The 14562-nt window shown below is 52.3% G+C and overlaps 2 protein-coding genes across 2 annotated transcripts; both read left to right on the top strand.

Annotated features, from left to right (window-relative positions):
- Positions 1–100: 100 nt before the first annotated feature.
- Positions 101–1678, top strand: LOC100906456 (derlin-3). The gene has a single exon (XM_003745293.2). It carries the CDS (start codon positions 370–372, stop codon positions 1078–1080), a length of 711 nt encoding a protein of 236 aa, XP_003745341.1. The 5' UTR covers positions 101–369; the 3' UTR covers positions 1081–1678.
- A 2892-nt stretch (positions 1679–4570) lies between these two features.
- LOC108864509 (F-box/LRR-repeat protein 7) lies at positions 4571–6629 on the top strand. Its single transcript, XM_018640297.1, has 4 exons — positions 4571–4591; positions 4763–4964; positions 5042–5188; positions 5533–6629. Exons 1-4 carry the CDS (start codon positions 4571–4573, stop codon positions 6627–6629), a joined length of 1467 nt encoding a protein of 488 aa, XP_018495813.1.
- Positions 6630–14562: the final 7933 nt, after the last annotated feature.

Here is a 14562-nt window from a genome sequence, read left to right as displayed (position 1 = left end):
CGCCGACTCATGAAGGGGCTTTCGGAGAGAGAGCTTTATTGCTAAACAACATCGGACAGTTGTCGCGATTCGTGATACCCCGGCAAGCAATTAATTCATGCGTAGAGATCAATCAGCTGAGCCAACTCTCGAATCATCGATACATGGGAATCTCTTGACGGTCTTCAGCTCCATCAAGCGATGATGAACGTATTCACGGGCCCGACACGAACGTGGGATTGCGGCGACGACGACTGCGCTCTCTTCGATTCCGGCCAGCTGAGAGACACGTCATGATATATTATTATCAGGCCAAGCTGTTCGAGACTCGCGTCGTTACGAGCACGGATCGGATTCGCCAGGCGGTTCAAGAAATCCCGAAATCGAGCCATGGCACAAGTTCTCATGCAACAGTACTTCGTCGAAGTGCCTGTGGTGACAAGAACCTACGTGGCCGCGTGTGTTTTGACAACGCTTGCGGTTGAACTTGACGTGATCAGCCCGCTGTCGCTCTACTTCAACCCGACCCTAATTCTTCGCGGCCAGGTGTGGCGGCTATTAACAAGTTTCACATACTTCGGCCCGCTAGGCTTCAATCTCTTCTTCAACATGCTATTCACGGTGAGGTACTGTCGGATGTTGGAAGAGGGCTCGTTTCTGGGGCGCACGGCGGACTTCGTTTGGATGTTCATACTCGGAGGTGCGAGTACGGCGATCGCCAATCTCCTCGTACGCATACTGTTCCTCGGAGAGGCGTTCACCACGATGTTGGTCTACGTCTGGGCTCGGCGGAACCCACATTTCCGGCTGAACTTCTTCGGCCTCTTCAACTTCCAGGCTCCGTACCTACCCATTGTTCTCTTCTCGTTCGGTCTGCTGCTCAATAACGGGTGGGTTGTCGATCTGATTGGCATCGTCGTGGGTCACATGTACTACTTTCTCGAGGATGTGTTCCCGCGACAGCCGGGCGGCTTCAAGGTCATCAACACCCCACAATGGCTGAAATCACTGCTCGATAACGAACTTGCTGAAGAAGATGTCCCGGTCGTCGATGCGGGCTTGAATATTCGGCCCGATGGAGCTCAGGAGGATAATATGTAGCGTCGGAGTCCATATGAGTCGACCAAGCTGACGACGCGATGGAGCTTCCATCGAATCGAGCCCATACCTCAACATTCGTCTTCTACATGCGATGACCTCAGAAAACTTCACCAAAGCCAAAACTCGGTGGAGGGGCCGAGGAGGAGAACGCACGGTCCGGAGCTATCATAGTTCCGCTTCTTCGCGAGGAGATGAGCGGATGGCAACCTTGCGGCGAGCAGGGTCGATTTATCCCATTCATCGATGCGCTTGTTACGGAAAAGGGACAGGAGCCCTTCGCACCGCGCGGAGGCAGAGACGCACGATAGATTTTGTAGAATTTATGAAAACCTATAGGATTGCAAACATGGGATGACTCATGGACACATTTATCAAAAGACTCTGGGTCGATGCGGGAGGGGAGCGTTGGCTCAAGTGAATTCGTGCAATGTAAATATCTGAGACCGGATCATGTGTGAGAGAGGGGCACTTACCTTGGACCAGGTGCCAGGTGAGCCTGATAGCCGAGCATGAACCTGAAGTGTTGATATTGGAATGAATATGACGATATTTTCGAGATGCCTTGGTTTAATAAAGTCGATCGAACTCGAGCCGTTTATACAGAGAGCTCAAATTGTGCTCCTTCCACGGGAATGGACGGCGCCGGTGTGAGGACAAAACGAACAAGTTCAGGGAACGGAGTGATCCCGCAAGCTTTGTCGGAAACCCATCGCGACAGGCGAATTTCCAAAGGGGATTTCTGTCCGAAGTCTCTTTATGAATCAATCATTGGCCCGACCAGCGCGGCCGGAATGTGGCCGTATACGTCCCAAACTATTCCCGAGTGTCACACTGCACCCGGGTCGTGAGCCCTCTGGAAGTTCTATGCTGGTTTTATGTGAATATGAGATATGAAAGATATGATAAGATTCGATACGACGTCCTCGAAATTCGGCAGGGGATAAGGGCATTCTTCCATGATTTCAATCCAGGGGAATACTTCCCCACCCATACATCAGGAGAGCCTCATCGCCCTCTTCTCACCAGCCTGCTTAAGGGACGGAAGGACGTCATATGTGTCTCTCCTAATAATTGTGAAAAAACAGGAATTCTTCTACTCGGTATGACTTTCTGGTGGACTTAAGTCCGATGTGCTTTCGGGGGAAGCCAGAGAGAAGGGACTGTGAAAGGAGATACTCCTGCTGTGGCCCCCGGAGAGCGGGGAAGTCTACCCGCTTCGATCTGGAGGGGAGATCAGCGACGCGAACAGCGGCAAAACAGCGATGGCAGTCGCGAAAAGGATAGCGTTCCCGAAGCGCGTCACTTCAATCGTACCGTTGGACCCTTTCCCGCCAATCATTTTGAGGAACAGCGCTTGAACGGTTTCTGAGCAGGGCGAAATGTGCCGCGACATATTTTAGATCACTGCGACGGCGCATCCATAGATGTCGTCCAGGGCTTATTCGGGGAATGTCGCCCAGAAGCGGGACCTTCCCTTGAGAAGTCGACGTTTCTCTCCCCAGAAGAAACCAGTTTATTGGCGAGCAATACTCTTCGAAGAAGGCTTTTCCTGCGGGGATCTTCATCGAAGAGTCTCCTTCTTTCGAACGCCGGAGTCGTAAGAGACGCCACCTAGAGGCTATGCCGGGGGCACGTGCGCCCTCTGTTCCTGACATAGTTCCACCACTGGATCCGCGTGAGTAAAATCCTACGGAAAATTAGGTTTCCTGAGCCAGGTGATGGAGAGATTGCGAGCGAACTTCTCGGGATCGAGCCGTGAAGGGTTTTCGGCGCTTGAGTCGCGTTGTGCGGATTCCTCGAGTTGTGAACCCCTGGATGCATTGACGAGCTTGTCCCAGGGAAATTCAGGCCAGGAGGAGCCTCCGAGCTTCGACCGGAGCTGCCAAGGTTGGCTTCAGGGAAGTGTTACCTTTCTCCCCATCCAACCAAAGGCACTCTGTGTCAAGGGACTCCTCCACCGAGATTCGCTCCCCCTTCTCCAATGCTCCGAACGGCGTGAATCCAAGGCCCAAGGCCGGCTGGACTGTAAAATCCGGATTCTTGGGCAGCCCGAGGCAGGAACAACTGCTCCGTCCATGGGTCGCCTGGGCCGATAGCTCCGTGCCTCTCGTGCCGGGATCCTGGAATTGTAGGAGAGCAGCATTCATCTGTCCGCTGCCGATTCTGAATCCTCAGAGATGTAGAAACCGCCCGCGGCGTGGCGGGCATCAGTTACTGCAACTCCCGGGATGGGCGGAGTTTTGGCGGGCAATCGGACTGTGATTGCGATTACAGCCAGCGATCTCAAAGGAGCTCGCATGGTGCATGCTCAAGATGAAAGAGACCGAGATCTTTCGCGTGGGGTATCCGCGCATTTCACGGGATTCGAGGAATCGAGGAGGCTTGAGGAGAACCATATTCATGAGATGCATCGACATATGCACATCACGTCATGACCTTCCGGCGATTTCCATTGCTCACCGAGTGAATAGGGGTCTCATTTAAGGCAACGCTCAAGGTGATAAATTCGCTCATTTTCGGAGATTCCGTGACCGTTGCGCCACGGTTGAGTTGATTTTACAGTGAAACCCGTCTAATAAGACCACCTCCGGGTCATCCAGAGAGAGTTCAACACCTCAGGATGTCTGATTGTGAAGGCGGTCTTCACCTCAGGTCTCACTGTACAATTGAAAGCTCAGGAAGCGGGACACAACTCCATGTTTCCGTTCCAGCCATGCGAGATTCCGTACCTCTCGGACTCTCCTAGCTGAAGGACACTTGGAATTTACTCTACGCGTGTACGTCTCATAAAAGGTCGTTCATCAAGTCTGGGAGAAGAGCAGGGATCGCGATGCCTAAGAGACCATTCGCCATTCCGGTCTGCAAAGAGGGCGTAATGTATCTGCTCGGACCCGGCTTGCGACGTCTGGCTCGCGTTATTTGTCTCGTGAAGAAAATATGCGGCAGAGAGCTCCTCGTGAATTCGCGGTCAGGCATGGCATAGAGTTCGTACTAAAGATGGTAGCATCCTAATTAGGGTTAGGTTCGGGACGCGAACTCGCCGAATCCGCGCCAAATTCGCGCCGAGGTCGCGGCGTTCGTGGGCGGACCTCTCATGGTGACTCTATGGAAGCCTGAGACGGCCGCGATGAAAGCATGCCAGCCCGTATTCGCAGCCGAGAGTATTTCATTATTATATCACCAAAGCTCCTGGGAACAGCCGAATTCGTCCGGTATTTATGCCCTCGATCTGATCGAGCTGCCGTAGAATTATCGTAGGATATATCGCGAAAGGCTCTGAGTTTCCCTTCTTCTCTCGGATGTCGGTGATGGGTTTGGGTAGCCGGCGACTCCGAACCCCAAACAATCCGAGCTACGATCATTCATTCGTCGGACATAACGAGCGCTTCGGCTCACTCTTCAGCTCCGGTCACGAGACTCGGTTGGACTTGTGGAATCCTTCAGTTAGTGAGGGCTGCCTTGAGGATTCTTGCTCCTTGAAGAAAGCAGCATGGCAGATCTTCCGCTCGAGGTTTGCGAGTTCACCCTTCACGATGATGTGGAAATGTTCCGGCAGGATTTGTGAAATCATCACGGGAGCTCGTCGTCGGTCTCGAGATATGACGCTGGCGGCGTCGGAAAGTCTCTCTGCGTCAAACATCGAGTTCCTTTCTTCGATCGTAACTCCGTTCCCTTCTTCCAGCTGCTCGAAGGAGTGTTCCTCAGGCTGGGTCCATTGGACCGACTGAGCGCTGCTCGCACATGCCGGAGATGGGCAGAGATCATGTGCGAGCCGAAATGGCTTGAAGCTGTCCAGTTCGTGATTCCAGGACCCGAAGCCAAAGAAGCCGCACTCGCCTTCAGGCAGAGTCCCCGGCAGTACAGATACCTCTCCGTAACGGGAGGTAATTGATGCAGAAGGATGCGGAACGCATGAATGTACGGAAGCTATCGGATACTAATACGGGACGATTCTTTTCAGGTAATCTGCATACGTTCGATCGGGGATTCTGGAACGCTGTCAACGAAAAGATCCGAGATTTGCGCATCATACAATGCAAATGGTCCTTTCGGAGACTCTGCGACATTCTGGGACTATGCAGGGACATCGAATCTCTCCAATTGTTGAGTAAGTCTCCCATGATTAGGGATGTGAATTTTTCGCGAAAAATTTCCGCCAAATTCGCGGAAATTCGCGGCCTCCATTGAAACTCTATGGGGAGTAGCCGGAAATTTCCGCGAGTATTCGCGGAAAAATGGCGGTCCGCGAAAAATTTACATCCCTACCCATGATACATCGAGCTAGAATTTCGCAGTCCGAAAACACCCGGATGAGCCCAGAACGGAATTTCTGCCTTTCAGGATTAGCAGCCCCGGACGATTCCCTTTGTCGTCACGTTGCATGGGAGGTTCGTGAGTTGAGGCTGAATACGCGGTACCTCTCTCTGCGAAATTTCTCTCGAGACTTTCCAGCGGAAGAGACCCTCGAGTTGCTGCGCTCCTTGATGCCGGGACTGGCATCGATATCCCTGACCTCTTCCCTCGATACCCGCTCCCGGGCGTTCAGCGGAGCTCTTGCCGGACTCTTGAATTCGGGGCAACGGCTCATAGAGCTCGATCTCAATTTGAGACACCTATCCGATGCGGACGTAATCGGAGTGCTCCGAAAACACTCGGAAAGCGTCGAATGGCTCAGATTAGGCGGTTGCCATTCCCTGCAGCGGGAAACTTACACCGCCATCGGAGGCTGCCGCAAACTGCGGCGTCTGTCCCTACTAGGGGCTACAAGGTTCGATGACGCTCACCTCCGACAACTGTCCCTGACCGCCCCTGATCTGGAACATCTGAGCATAGGGGGCTCCTCCTCTATCTCGAAGACAGGATTGAACCGAATCTTCAAATACGGGAAGTTGAGGCGTCTCGCCCTCGAACACAACCGAATCGTCGCTAGCTCATTGACATCGCTAGGAAACCTTTCGGATCTGCGGCATCTCTACCTCGTGGGCGTTTTCTGCGATGCGAGAGTCTTCCGAGACATTGCAAGCTTGAAAGAGCTCCAGAGTTTGATTCTGGCTTCAGGTGCCATAAGCTCTGGGTGCTTCGGCTTGATGGTCGGAAACCTCAGCAAATTAGAGATGCTCGACGTAGGGAGCTGCGAAGTGCTTACGGACGAGGATGGAATCAAGTTCTCTCGTCTGAAGAAGCTCAAGTATTTGAGGATCAGGAGAGCCCCCAACTTCACCGCGGCAGCCTTCGAGAGGGGTCTTGGATCCTCGGCAATGGCGTCTCTCGCCTTCGAAAAATGTTCCCTCGACGATGACGCGCTCGTGAGCATAGCCGAGCATCACCCATCCTTGACAGGGTTCATGGTTCACGAATGCGGCAAGATCGGAGATCAGGGCTTGAAGAATTTCTTGCTGCACCAACCGAACCTCAAGGGACTCACAGTGCATCATTGTAAGTCTTTGACGAGCCAGATCGTGTCAGAAATCGAAATTTCTTTCCCTCGACTGAGCTACACCGTGGAACTGGGAATTGAAGAGGATTGCATCGTGGATGTCATCAATTGATGAGCTGCCTGGAAACCAATGGGAACTATTCCTCTGTGCAATATTCTTAGAGCTGTGATAAAAGATTCCGAAGAATTTCTCTTAATAACGATCGAGTTGGAATAGCCGGGGGCCTGCGCTCAAAATAAAGTGCTGATCTGAAGCAGAGCTGGATGAATCGAGAGGTGTGATCTCTCGATTATAGTCTGTGTTTGGGGAGTGATTGACATTTCCCATCTCCGTCTCGCCAATCGCTTCCTTCCGACGGAATCCAAGACGTGAGCCTAGAATTTCTGTGAATTTAATATACTGTATAAATTAATAAATCAATGATGAATTCAGTATATATGTATATGAATGAATACCTGAGTACTGCGCATGAGACGTATCTTGGGCGGATTCGTCATTTGCTTCCTGGGGGCCCCGGCTGAAAATTCATAGGTGAGAGAGAGCCTCGGTCGCCATCCCATGAACTTTGTCCTGCTGGAATAGCTGTCCCCTGGGTGTGATTTTGAGTGTCGGAGTCCCTCTGGCTGTGGCTACGGCGCACCGGTGAGCCTTCATGTCGGACTGTTCTCGAAGCGGCTCAGTACAAGTGTTCGATGGAGCCGCGTCAGACGGAAACGTGCATTATTATCGACTGTCCGCAATTATACCTCGGTAGCACCAGTTAGAAACTATTATATCACTCCTATCAATCATAGGTAGAGTGGAAGCTATCTTCAGCGTATCTCCTGTCGACACTCATCGATTCTGTTCGTATCATTTGCTCCTCGGATGAGATTTTGCCTGAACTGATCTTCGAATCTTCAATGAGGAGCGTTGACTAATTACTTCCTGGAGCGACTCTATCCATACTCATGTATTGTACAATGCAGCTGTGACAATTGATCCACGGATTCTGGATAATCATCGTCCTCCATCAAAAATACAGGGTCATAGTACGCGACCACGAGAGGAGACATATCCTAAATATTCTCAAGTATCGATATTTCTTCTCGCACTGACCTCGCTAGCGTCAGGGTTGCGCAAATTTTCATCTGTCTCGACAATCACTCGCGCTGCTCGGGGAAATTTCCTGCATAGGGACGCCAACTTCTTCGCTTCAGGAATTCAGTACTCCTACGGCAGGCGTGGTGTCCAGGGAATACCTCGCAAACCATGCTGTTCGACTCCTTGCTTGCGCGAGGAAGGACGCATCTTCTTGACGTCGATCGCAGCAGAAATATCGGTGGATCCGCGAAGTTCCGGTGTTTCAGAAAACTAGTGACTGAAGAGTCGGTTCGATTAGAACCACTGCTCCCGGGTAAGAGATCGTCAGGGAGCTCCGAATCCGGGAGCGATCTCTAGAGACCTGCATACTTCCCTCGGGAGCATACCAGCATGTGCCGATGTTCTCCGCGAACGCCAGAGTCGGGGTGTCAAGGCGGGGATGTGTCGATGGCACGCGGAACGTCCGTGTAGATCATTGGTTATTTCGTTTGGGACACACACGTCGAGCCTGTCGGTTTCAAATGGGGCGCTTCAAAATTCAAGGAATCGCGAGGGAACAATTGAAAAATTCTTTACATTCCTCGACGCCGATTTAATAAAAGCCCAAAGAGCGTTCAGCTTGATCCGAAGAGATCAGCGGAGAGCAGCAAAGGACCGCTGGAATCTCCGAGTAGAGGTGAGGTGGGGACCAGTGGGTGAGTGGAAGCGGAAGAAAGAGAGGATCGCACTGTCGGGGTAGGGGGACGCTGCACACGGGTCCCGAGAAAGCATCTGCGGAATCCAATTGTTGTCTTGGTGTTCTTATTTTTTCTCCCCGGGTAGGACTCACCAGCGGTTGTTCTCTCAGCATTTCAACAAGAAAAACTTTTCTCAGAGAACAGAACGCTTGGTGATGGGGACATCCGGTCCTTGTTGCGAACCTTTCTGCTGGTCTCGGCATCTCGGGTTTGCTCTCGAGTGCAACCGGATTCCTATAACCTATTGTAGTAGTGTTCAAGTAGGGAGTGGTCCCATTGGAAGCTCTCGCGAAGCTATTGTGTACCTCGCCATCTCACGAGCACTCATTACCTCCAAAGACCGCGTGATTTAGTTTCCCCATGAATCCTCGTTGATCCCTGTCGGGGACGCAATGGAGAGCTTCCTGAGAAATCTGAATCATTAGGAATCTAATTCTTCATCATCCGGTGAGCTTGAGCGAGCATCCGAATGTCTCAGATTGTCACTTTCCTCCATTCCTCCGATATACGGGCTCCACACAGAGAGGGCGAGAGGAGACACGCACGCGAAACGAGACGACCCGACGTTGGGGCAGACGCCGACGCGGCCGACGGGGGGACGCCGCCTGCACTGGTTAAGAATGCGGACTTCACCGAGGCGGCTTTATCTGTCTCTAGGGGGGAGGAACATTTTTATGGCCTTTTACTCTTCCGAGCTGCTGCTCCGCTATCATGACCTCAACGTTCGGAACGATGAGGCGAGGAGACGGAATCAATGGTTTGAACAAACGCCGAAACCATCCGTGGTCCAGCGCTTTCCCGCGATGGTGCTGGCACAGTCGACCTTATCTGCTCGTAGCTACCTGATGTGTCCCCATACGAACAGCTTGTCTATGAGCCCGCTAAAAAGAACGTCTCTATCGAGTCGAAAGGTCTAGGGGGAGAGCTTGAGCTTGTGAGCAAACTCTCGAAGTTCTGGCTGTTAGTGCGGCTCTGAGCCTTGGATCTGCCGACCTCCGGCAGGAATATAGGAACACGAGCACATTTGGACATGAAAAAGGAGTACGTTGCACGGGAGTCTCCCGACCGCCTCGTCGGTTTCTCCAGTCTTGCATCCGCACCTGCGCCTGATGGTTCGGACGATCCGCATAGAACTTGGCAAGCAAACAGCCTATCTATGAACATAGGGCTTGCGGTGGAGTGTGGCTGTAGTCCTTGTGGACTAATATATTCAGCGGGGGCTTATAGAAGGTAGAAGGTATCTGCCGTCGCGGACATGCAGCGGCTTACTGCATACGACCCTTTGTGACGGGCAGCAACAACTGCCCATGTGTCGAGCAATCTCTCCACTGTCCCGCTTCTTCTGATGCTTCTCTGCGATTGCGAGCTCGACAAGAGGAAACAGAATATTAGTGCGGTCGGAGTCAAAAGGGAATATCAGATCCCGATGCGGAACACAGGTTTCCCTCGTTGAGCAGGTTTTCCGGGGAAGTCCGTAGGAGAACCCGTTTGAATCCTCGTTGAACAGCAGAAGACGATGACGGATGGACAAGCGAGCAAGTCGGCGCCGGTATTCTGTGATCGTTCTCGTAGATGCTGTGTGTGATAATGTCGTCTTCTCAGTCACTGTTGTTGTTGTTTTTTTCTTCCCGGTGATACATTGACCGTGCCCAAGAAGACAATAATGTATCTCGTCTCTGAGGACAAATCAGCCATGCAACCAACGAGAGAGCCAACTGAGGCCGTTCATTAAGTCGCTCGTTCTGTAGGTCGGTGGCTTGACTCAATGAATGTCTCCGAGTGGAGGTCGCTCTGCAACCGCCGGCGCCAAAGAGACATCTCACTATTATTTGGCTCCAGGTCTCAACGACAAGCAGATTCACCGTTCCTCGGATTCCATGTACATCTAGCCAGGGTTGCTTAGCACGTAAATACTGAGCACGTCGAATTCGAGCCCTGATGAAGATTTCGTTCATTCCAAAACGGCTTCCGAAATTTCTATTGAATAGGTTTTCCGAAAGTCCCTAGAGGTCTCGTTCTCGGCGGTAGCTGTAATTCCATCACGTCGCTCATGGGGTCGGTCGGGTTCAAAACAGAAGCGAATAAACATATACATGAGCGTCCCTCAAAGAGTAACAGCAGTGTCAGTGATGCTGACCGACTGAGATATGGGAAGGAGCGAAAAATATGAACTGCGTTCATGGGGTGAAAGGCGCGCGCTTGCTTGGATGGAAGGGACCGACTCCGGGTAAGTGAGTGAGTGATACGGCGAGATTTTGGTGGGGAAAAGGGACCCGGGACCAGCTGCGTAATGGGAGTTTGAAAAAGAAAGGAGAAACCTTGTATTATCGTTTATTGTGTCGACGATCTCGGGGGTGTTCTGTGAGACCGCGACAAGGCTGCGGCGGTCTTTGTTGGCCTCGGCTTCGCGGCTCGTTGCCAGAGGAATTGCCACGGGCTTGTCGGCTCGTTCGCTCGATCGAACAAGAGAGCGAGCGGGCGGAATGCTCCTTTTCTCAAAAGTAAATCATGCGAAAGTTGCTCGGGGCCTGATTCGCCCTCGGCTCCAAGATCCTGAACGGAAGAAGGAGTCATCCCGCCGCCAACCAAACAGGGGAGAGGTCTTGTAGTTGAGCCTCCTCCGACGCCGAGAACAAGAACAACAACGGCGGCAGCGGCCGCCGCCGCACCAGAAGCGGCAGCTCCGACGTAAATGACGACTACGACAAGTCCTCGGAATCGAATCGACTACAACACTGCAAAGGACAGCTGTCCGGGCCTTTGAAATGGCCGACTGCTTCGTTGTCTGGGCAGCGCGTGACGTGAACCTGCACGCAGCTAGTCGGTCGCTGGCTCGCTCGCTCGAACGGACGGAATGTACGGTCGTCTCATACGGTCGGACGTAGACGTAGGCCAAGTCCTGCAGGCTTTCCGCTTGCTTGCGTCGGCGATATGAGCGACGGACGCGAGCGAGCGGGGCATCCATGGAGCCGGCTCGTTCAGGCAAGCGGTCCGATATGCCGTCTTCCATGAACGATCGAAAATCTCTATGCTAAACGAACTTCGAGCGCTTCCGGACTCACCGCAATATATTCATCCTCTCCAAAATCGAAAAACCGTTCAATGCTCTATCTCCGAAAAGACTTCTCCGCGTAGACCGCAGCGTCGAAAAAGAGTCGGGCGGGAGAATCTTTTGTCTTCGGGTAGACAAAAATTATTCGCATCGCGGATTCATTCGTTATTTCGACCGGTACCGTCGCTGCTCGATCAAAACACTCTCCCTGTCGTTCTCTACCCCACAAATGAAAAGGCGCCAGGTCTAAACAAGATTTTGCGAGAGGGGACAAACTAAATTGGTTGGATACGCTCTGCAACTGACAGCCAGTTTGCTCATGGCGGAGCTATGCGGAAACTGGCTGCTAGTAAAAGCCGGGGGCCGCAGCTTCGGCTTCGCTACTTTGCTGAGCAGGAGAAGAGAGCGAGCGACATTCCCTCAAGCGTCGGGAGAAACTGAAGAGATGGGACGGGGGACGTGGAGCGCGAATCGAAGACCCAAAAACGCTCCACGTCGAAGGGAACAACTTCTCAAGGCTGGAATTTATTTTATGTTTCTCTCATCTTCGTCGCCAGCGCGTCTTCTTTCGCGAACAAATTAGTTCCCTCTCTGATCGAATCAAGGCCGCGGCTGCCTTTATTAACGTCCTCGGCGTTCCGAGATTACCGGCACGGGACTTCGATTGGGGATTCTGAGGGACTGTTCTCTCGGGAAGCTTCGGAACTAGCGATCGCGCATTTGGATCTCCGGCTTTGCGCACGAGAGGAATACTTACTCCGAACTCCTCGATCCTCCTCATCTCTCCGCTCGAGTCGGCTGTCCCTTGAGTAGAGCTCAAGATCTAAAAGACAGATGAATAATCGAGGCATCCCTTGGTATATTTTTCCCGCGCGTTGCTCTTCCCCTCGAACGTCCAGCCGCCGGGGACAAACATTCACGGATTTCTGCCCCATTTGCGTCATAGCCCCCGTTCCCGGAGCGCAAAATCGTTCTGATGAGGGGGCGGGAGGGGGGTGGAACACCGTCCATGGGAGAGGCCTCGAGGCTGGTCAATGTTGCCGCTAATCGTCAGCGGCATCAGGAAATGGTTCTCTAATGAGACTGTCCGACACTTCACGCCGAACCCAATCCCAAGGGTCATGCATGGACTCCTCCAGAGACACCTCGATCGGGACCTGAGGTCCTCGCAGCTCGCGGCTTTAGCATAATCCTAGTCGGTGGGACATTTTCGGGCTTGTATTGGAACCGGCCGGGGCTACTCGCGGGAGGGGTCTTGCTTCTCGGCTTAGCTTCTTTATGGAAATCGTATGGAGATTTTCGCCTAGAGCCCGAGTCTCGAGTGCCTGTTGCGAGTGCGAGGTGAAATAAGCTCGCCATCTACAATACCAGGAGATTCCCACTGGCTTTCGAGACCACATCCCCGAACGGATCCGAGCGAAAAGATATCATATCGTTCGGAATTTCGCCTCGTTTCTGACGTCCGCGCATCAGTCACGCTCGACGAGCCGACGGGGGGTTGGCTCTTATTCCAGGGACCGGAGCGTGCTGAGTGGGAAATATATGTACGCAGGTGGGTTGCCTACATGCTTAGCTCTCTGGAACAGCATGGGCTAGGAACGCAGGCGGGGATGATCGGGATGGAACAGAAAACCATCGTATCGACCGCGGATTTTCGGAGGAAGGAGATTCGAGAGCCTTCTTCGGAAGAATACTCCTCAACCCAGAAAAAGGCGTTCTGCGAAATTCTCGGAAAAGTGACCGTAGGGACCCTCGCTACACCATTATGAAGCAGCAACCTTCAACGAAACTGACTTCATCACTTAATTGTCGTTACGGAACATATACCGCACGTTGCACAGCAGTGAGGTGTGAATCAACATCACTGAAGTATTTCACCGAGCCCAGAGTGCTCACCTGCTCTCTCCGACTTGGCATAATTTGTAGTTCGTTCAAGATTCAAGGCGGGGAGTCGGAGGCGTCTTGGTGAAGGAGGCAATATGCGGACATTGCTTGTACTTTGTTGCCTGGTGAACGTAGCGCGGATTTCTGTCGACGTTGAATGTCTGCCTCGCTCCTTCTCGAAAAATTACTTCAATCCGTGCAGAGGGAGAAGACGCTTGAATGCAGTTCAGATTGCGAAGCTGATGGTCGTGTACACGAAAATTTTCTCCGTCTGTGCCCCACAGACGATATTCAAGTTGAACCTCGACCACAGACTCATTGTGCCTGTAGCAAGACAATATTGCGCGTATATTTCGATCTACTACAGTTTTTACGGGGATGATTCTGCTCGCCTTCCGCTCGAACTGTCCGAAAACGGCACGCGGCTCATGGGCATCGTGAAGCCCTCGCTGCAAGCCTTGTCCGGAGCTGCTGACCCAAAAAAGTGTTTTCGCGTTGGCGTAGAGAGAGTCTGCTACAATCGACATGAAACCATACGATTGCTCGAGGACATCATAAGATGCTATCTCAGGGTGAGTGGAGGAATAGCTCCACGGACCACAGAGGAGCAATTTGTTATAGTTCAATACACCATCGAACGGCTGTTCTGACGAATTATATCAGGGATGAGATGAAGCATGGAGTTGGGGCGAGAGCCCGAATAAATTCAGTTCATGAATGGCGCACACTTCTCGCCTCTCGGATTAGTTCTTCTAATCATAAATCAAGGATCATAACCCTCGAACCATCATACCAGACAAGAGCCATCGTCTTCCCTCTCAGCAAGAATTTCCGAGTACCGCCCATCTCAGTTCGGAGAGCATTCCCAGAAACGAGATCGAAGGTCATAGCTGTTTGAGCAGACTCTTCGGCCGAGAACGTCATTGAGATTCTATGTCCGAGATCCTAGAGATATGTACCGATGGAATAGGCTCAACGTCGTGGCCCTCGAAATGGGGGAGGATGGCGCACAATAAGTGTTGGAGCTTCCGGCGACAACTCGAGGTTTCCGAAAAATTGAGCGAGATAGATCGTATTGAGACCTCTGGGAGAGGCTTTTGAAACCAAGTGGAGACGTGGCACGGAACGACCCATGCTAGCTTGTGCTGAAGATACCGGGGCCGACGTGCCGATCGAGCCGTAGAATCGTAAGCTCCCCAATTGTAGTCCTCATCTGCTCGTCGAGCTTTTCCGAAAAATGACTTGGTCCGCAACTTGATGCTAGGAAGCGCCTGGAGAGCAACACTCA

The sequence above is a fragment of the Galendromus occidentalis genome, unplaced genomic scaffold (assembly GCF_000255335.2).
Source record: "Galendromus occidentalis unplaced genomic scaffold, Mocc_1.1 scf7180000077480, whole genome shotgun sequence".
NCBI classification, from domain to species: Eukaryota; Metazoa; Arthropoda; class Arachnida; order Mesostigmata; family Phytoseiidae; genus Galendromus; species Galendromus occidentalis.
The sequence above is the reverse complement of the archived record's forward strand: the minus strand, read 5'-3'. Positions and strand labels throughout refer to the sequence as shown.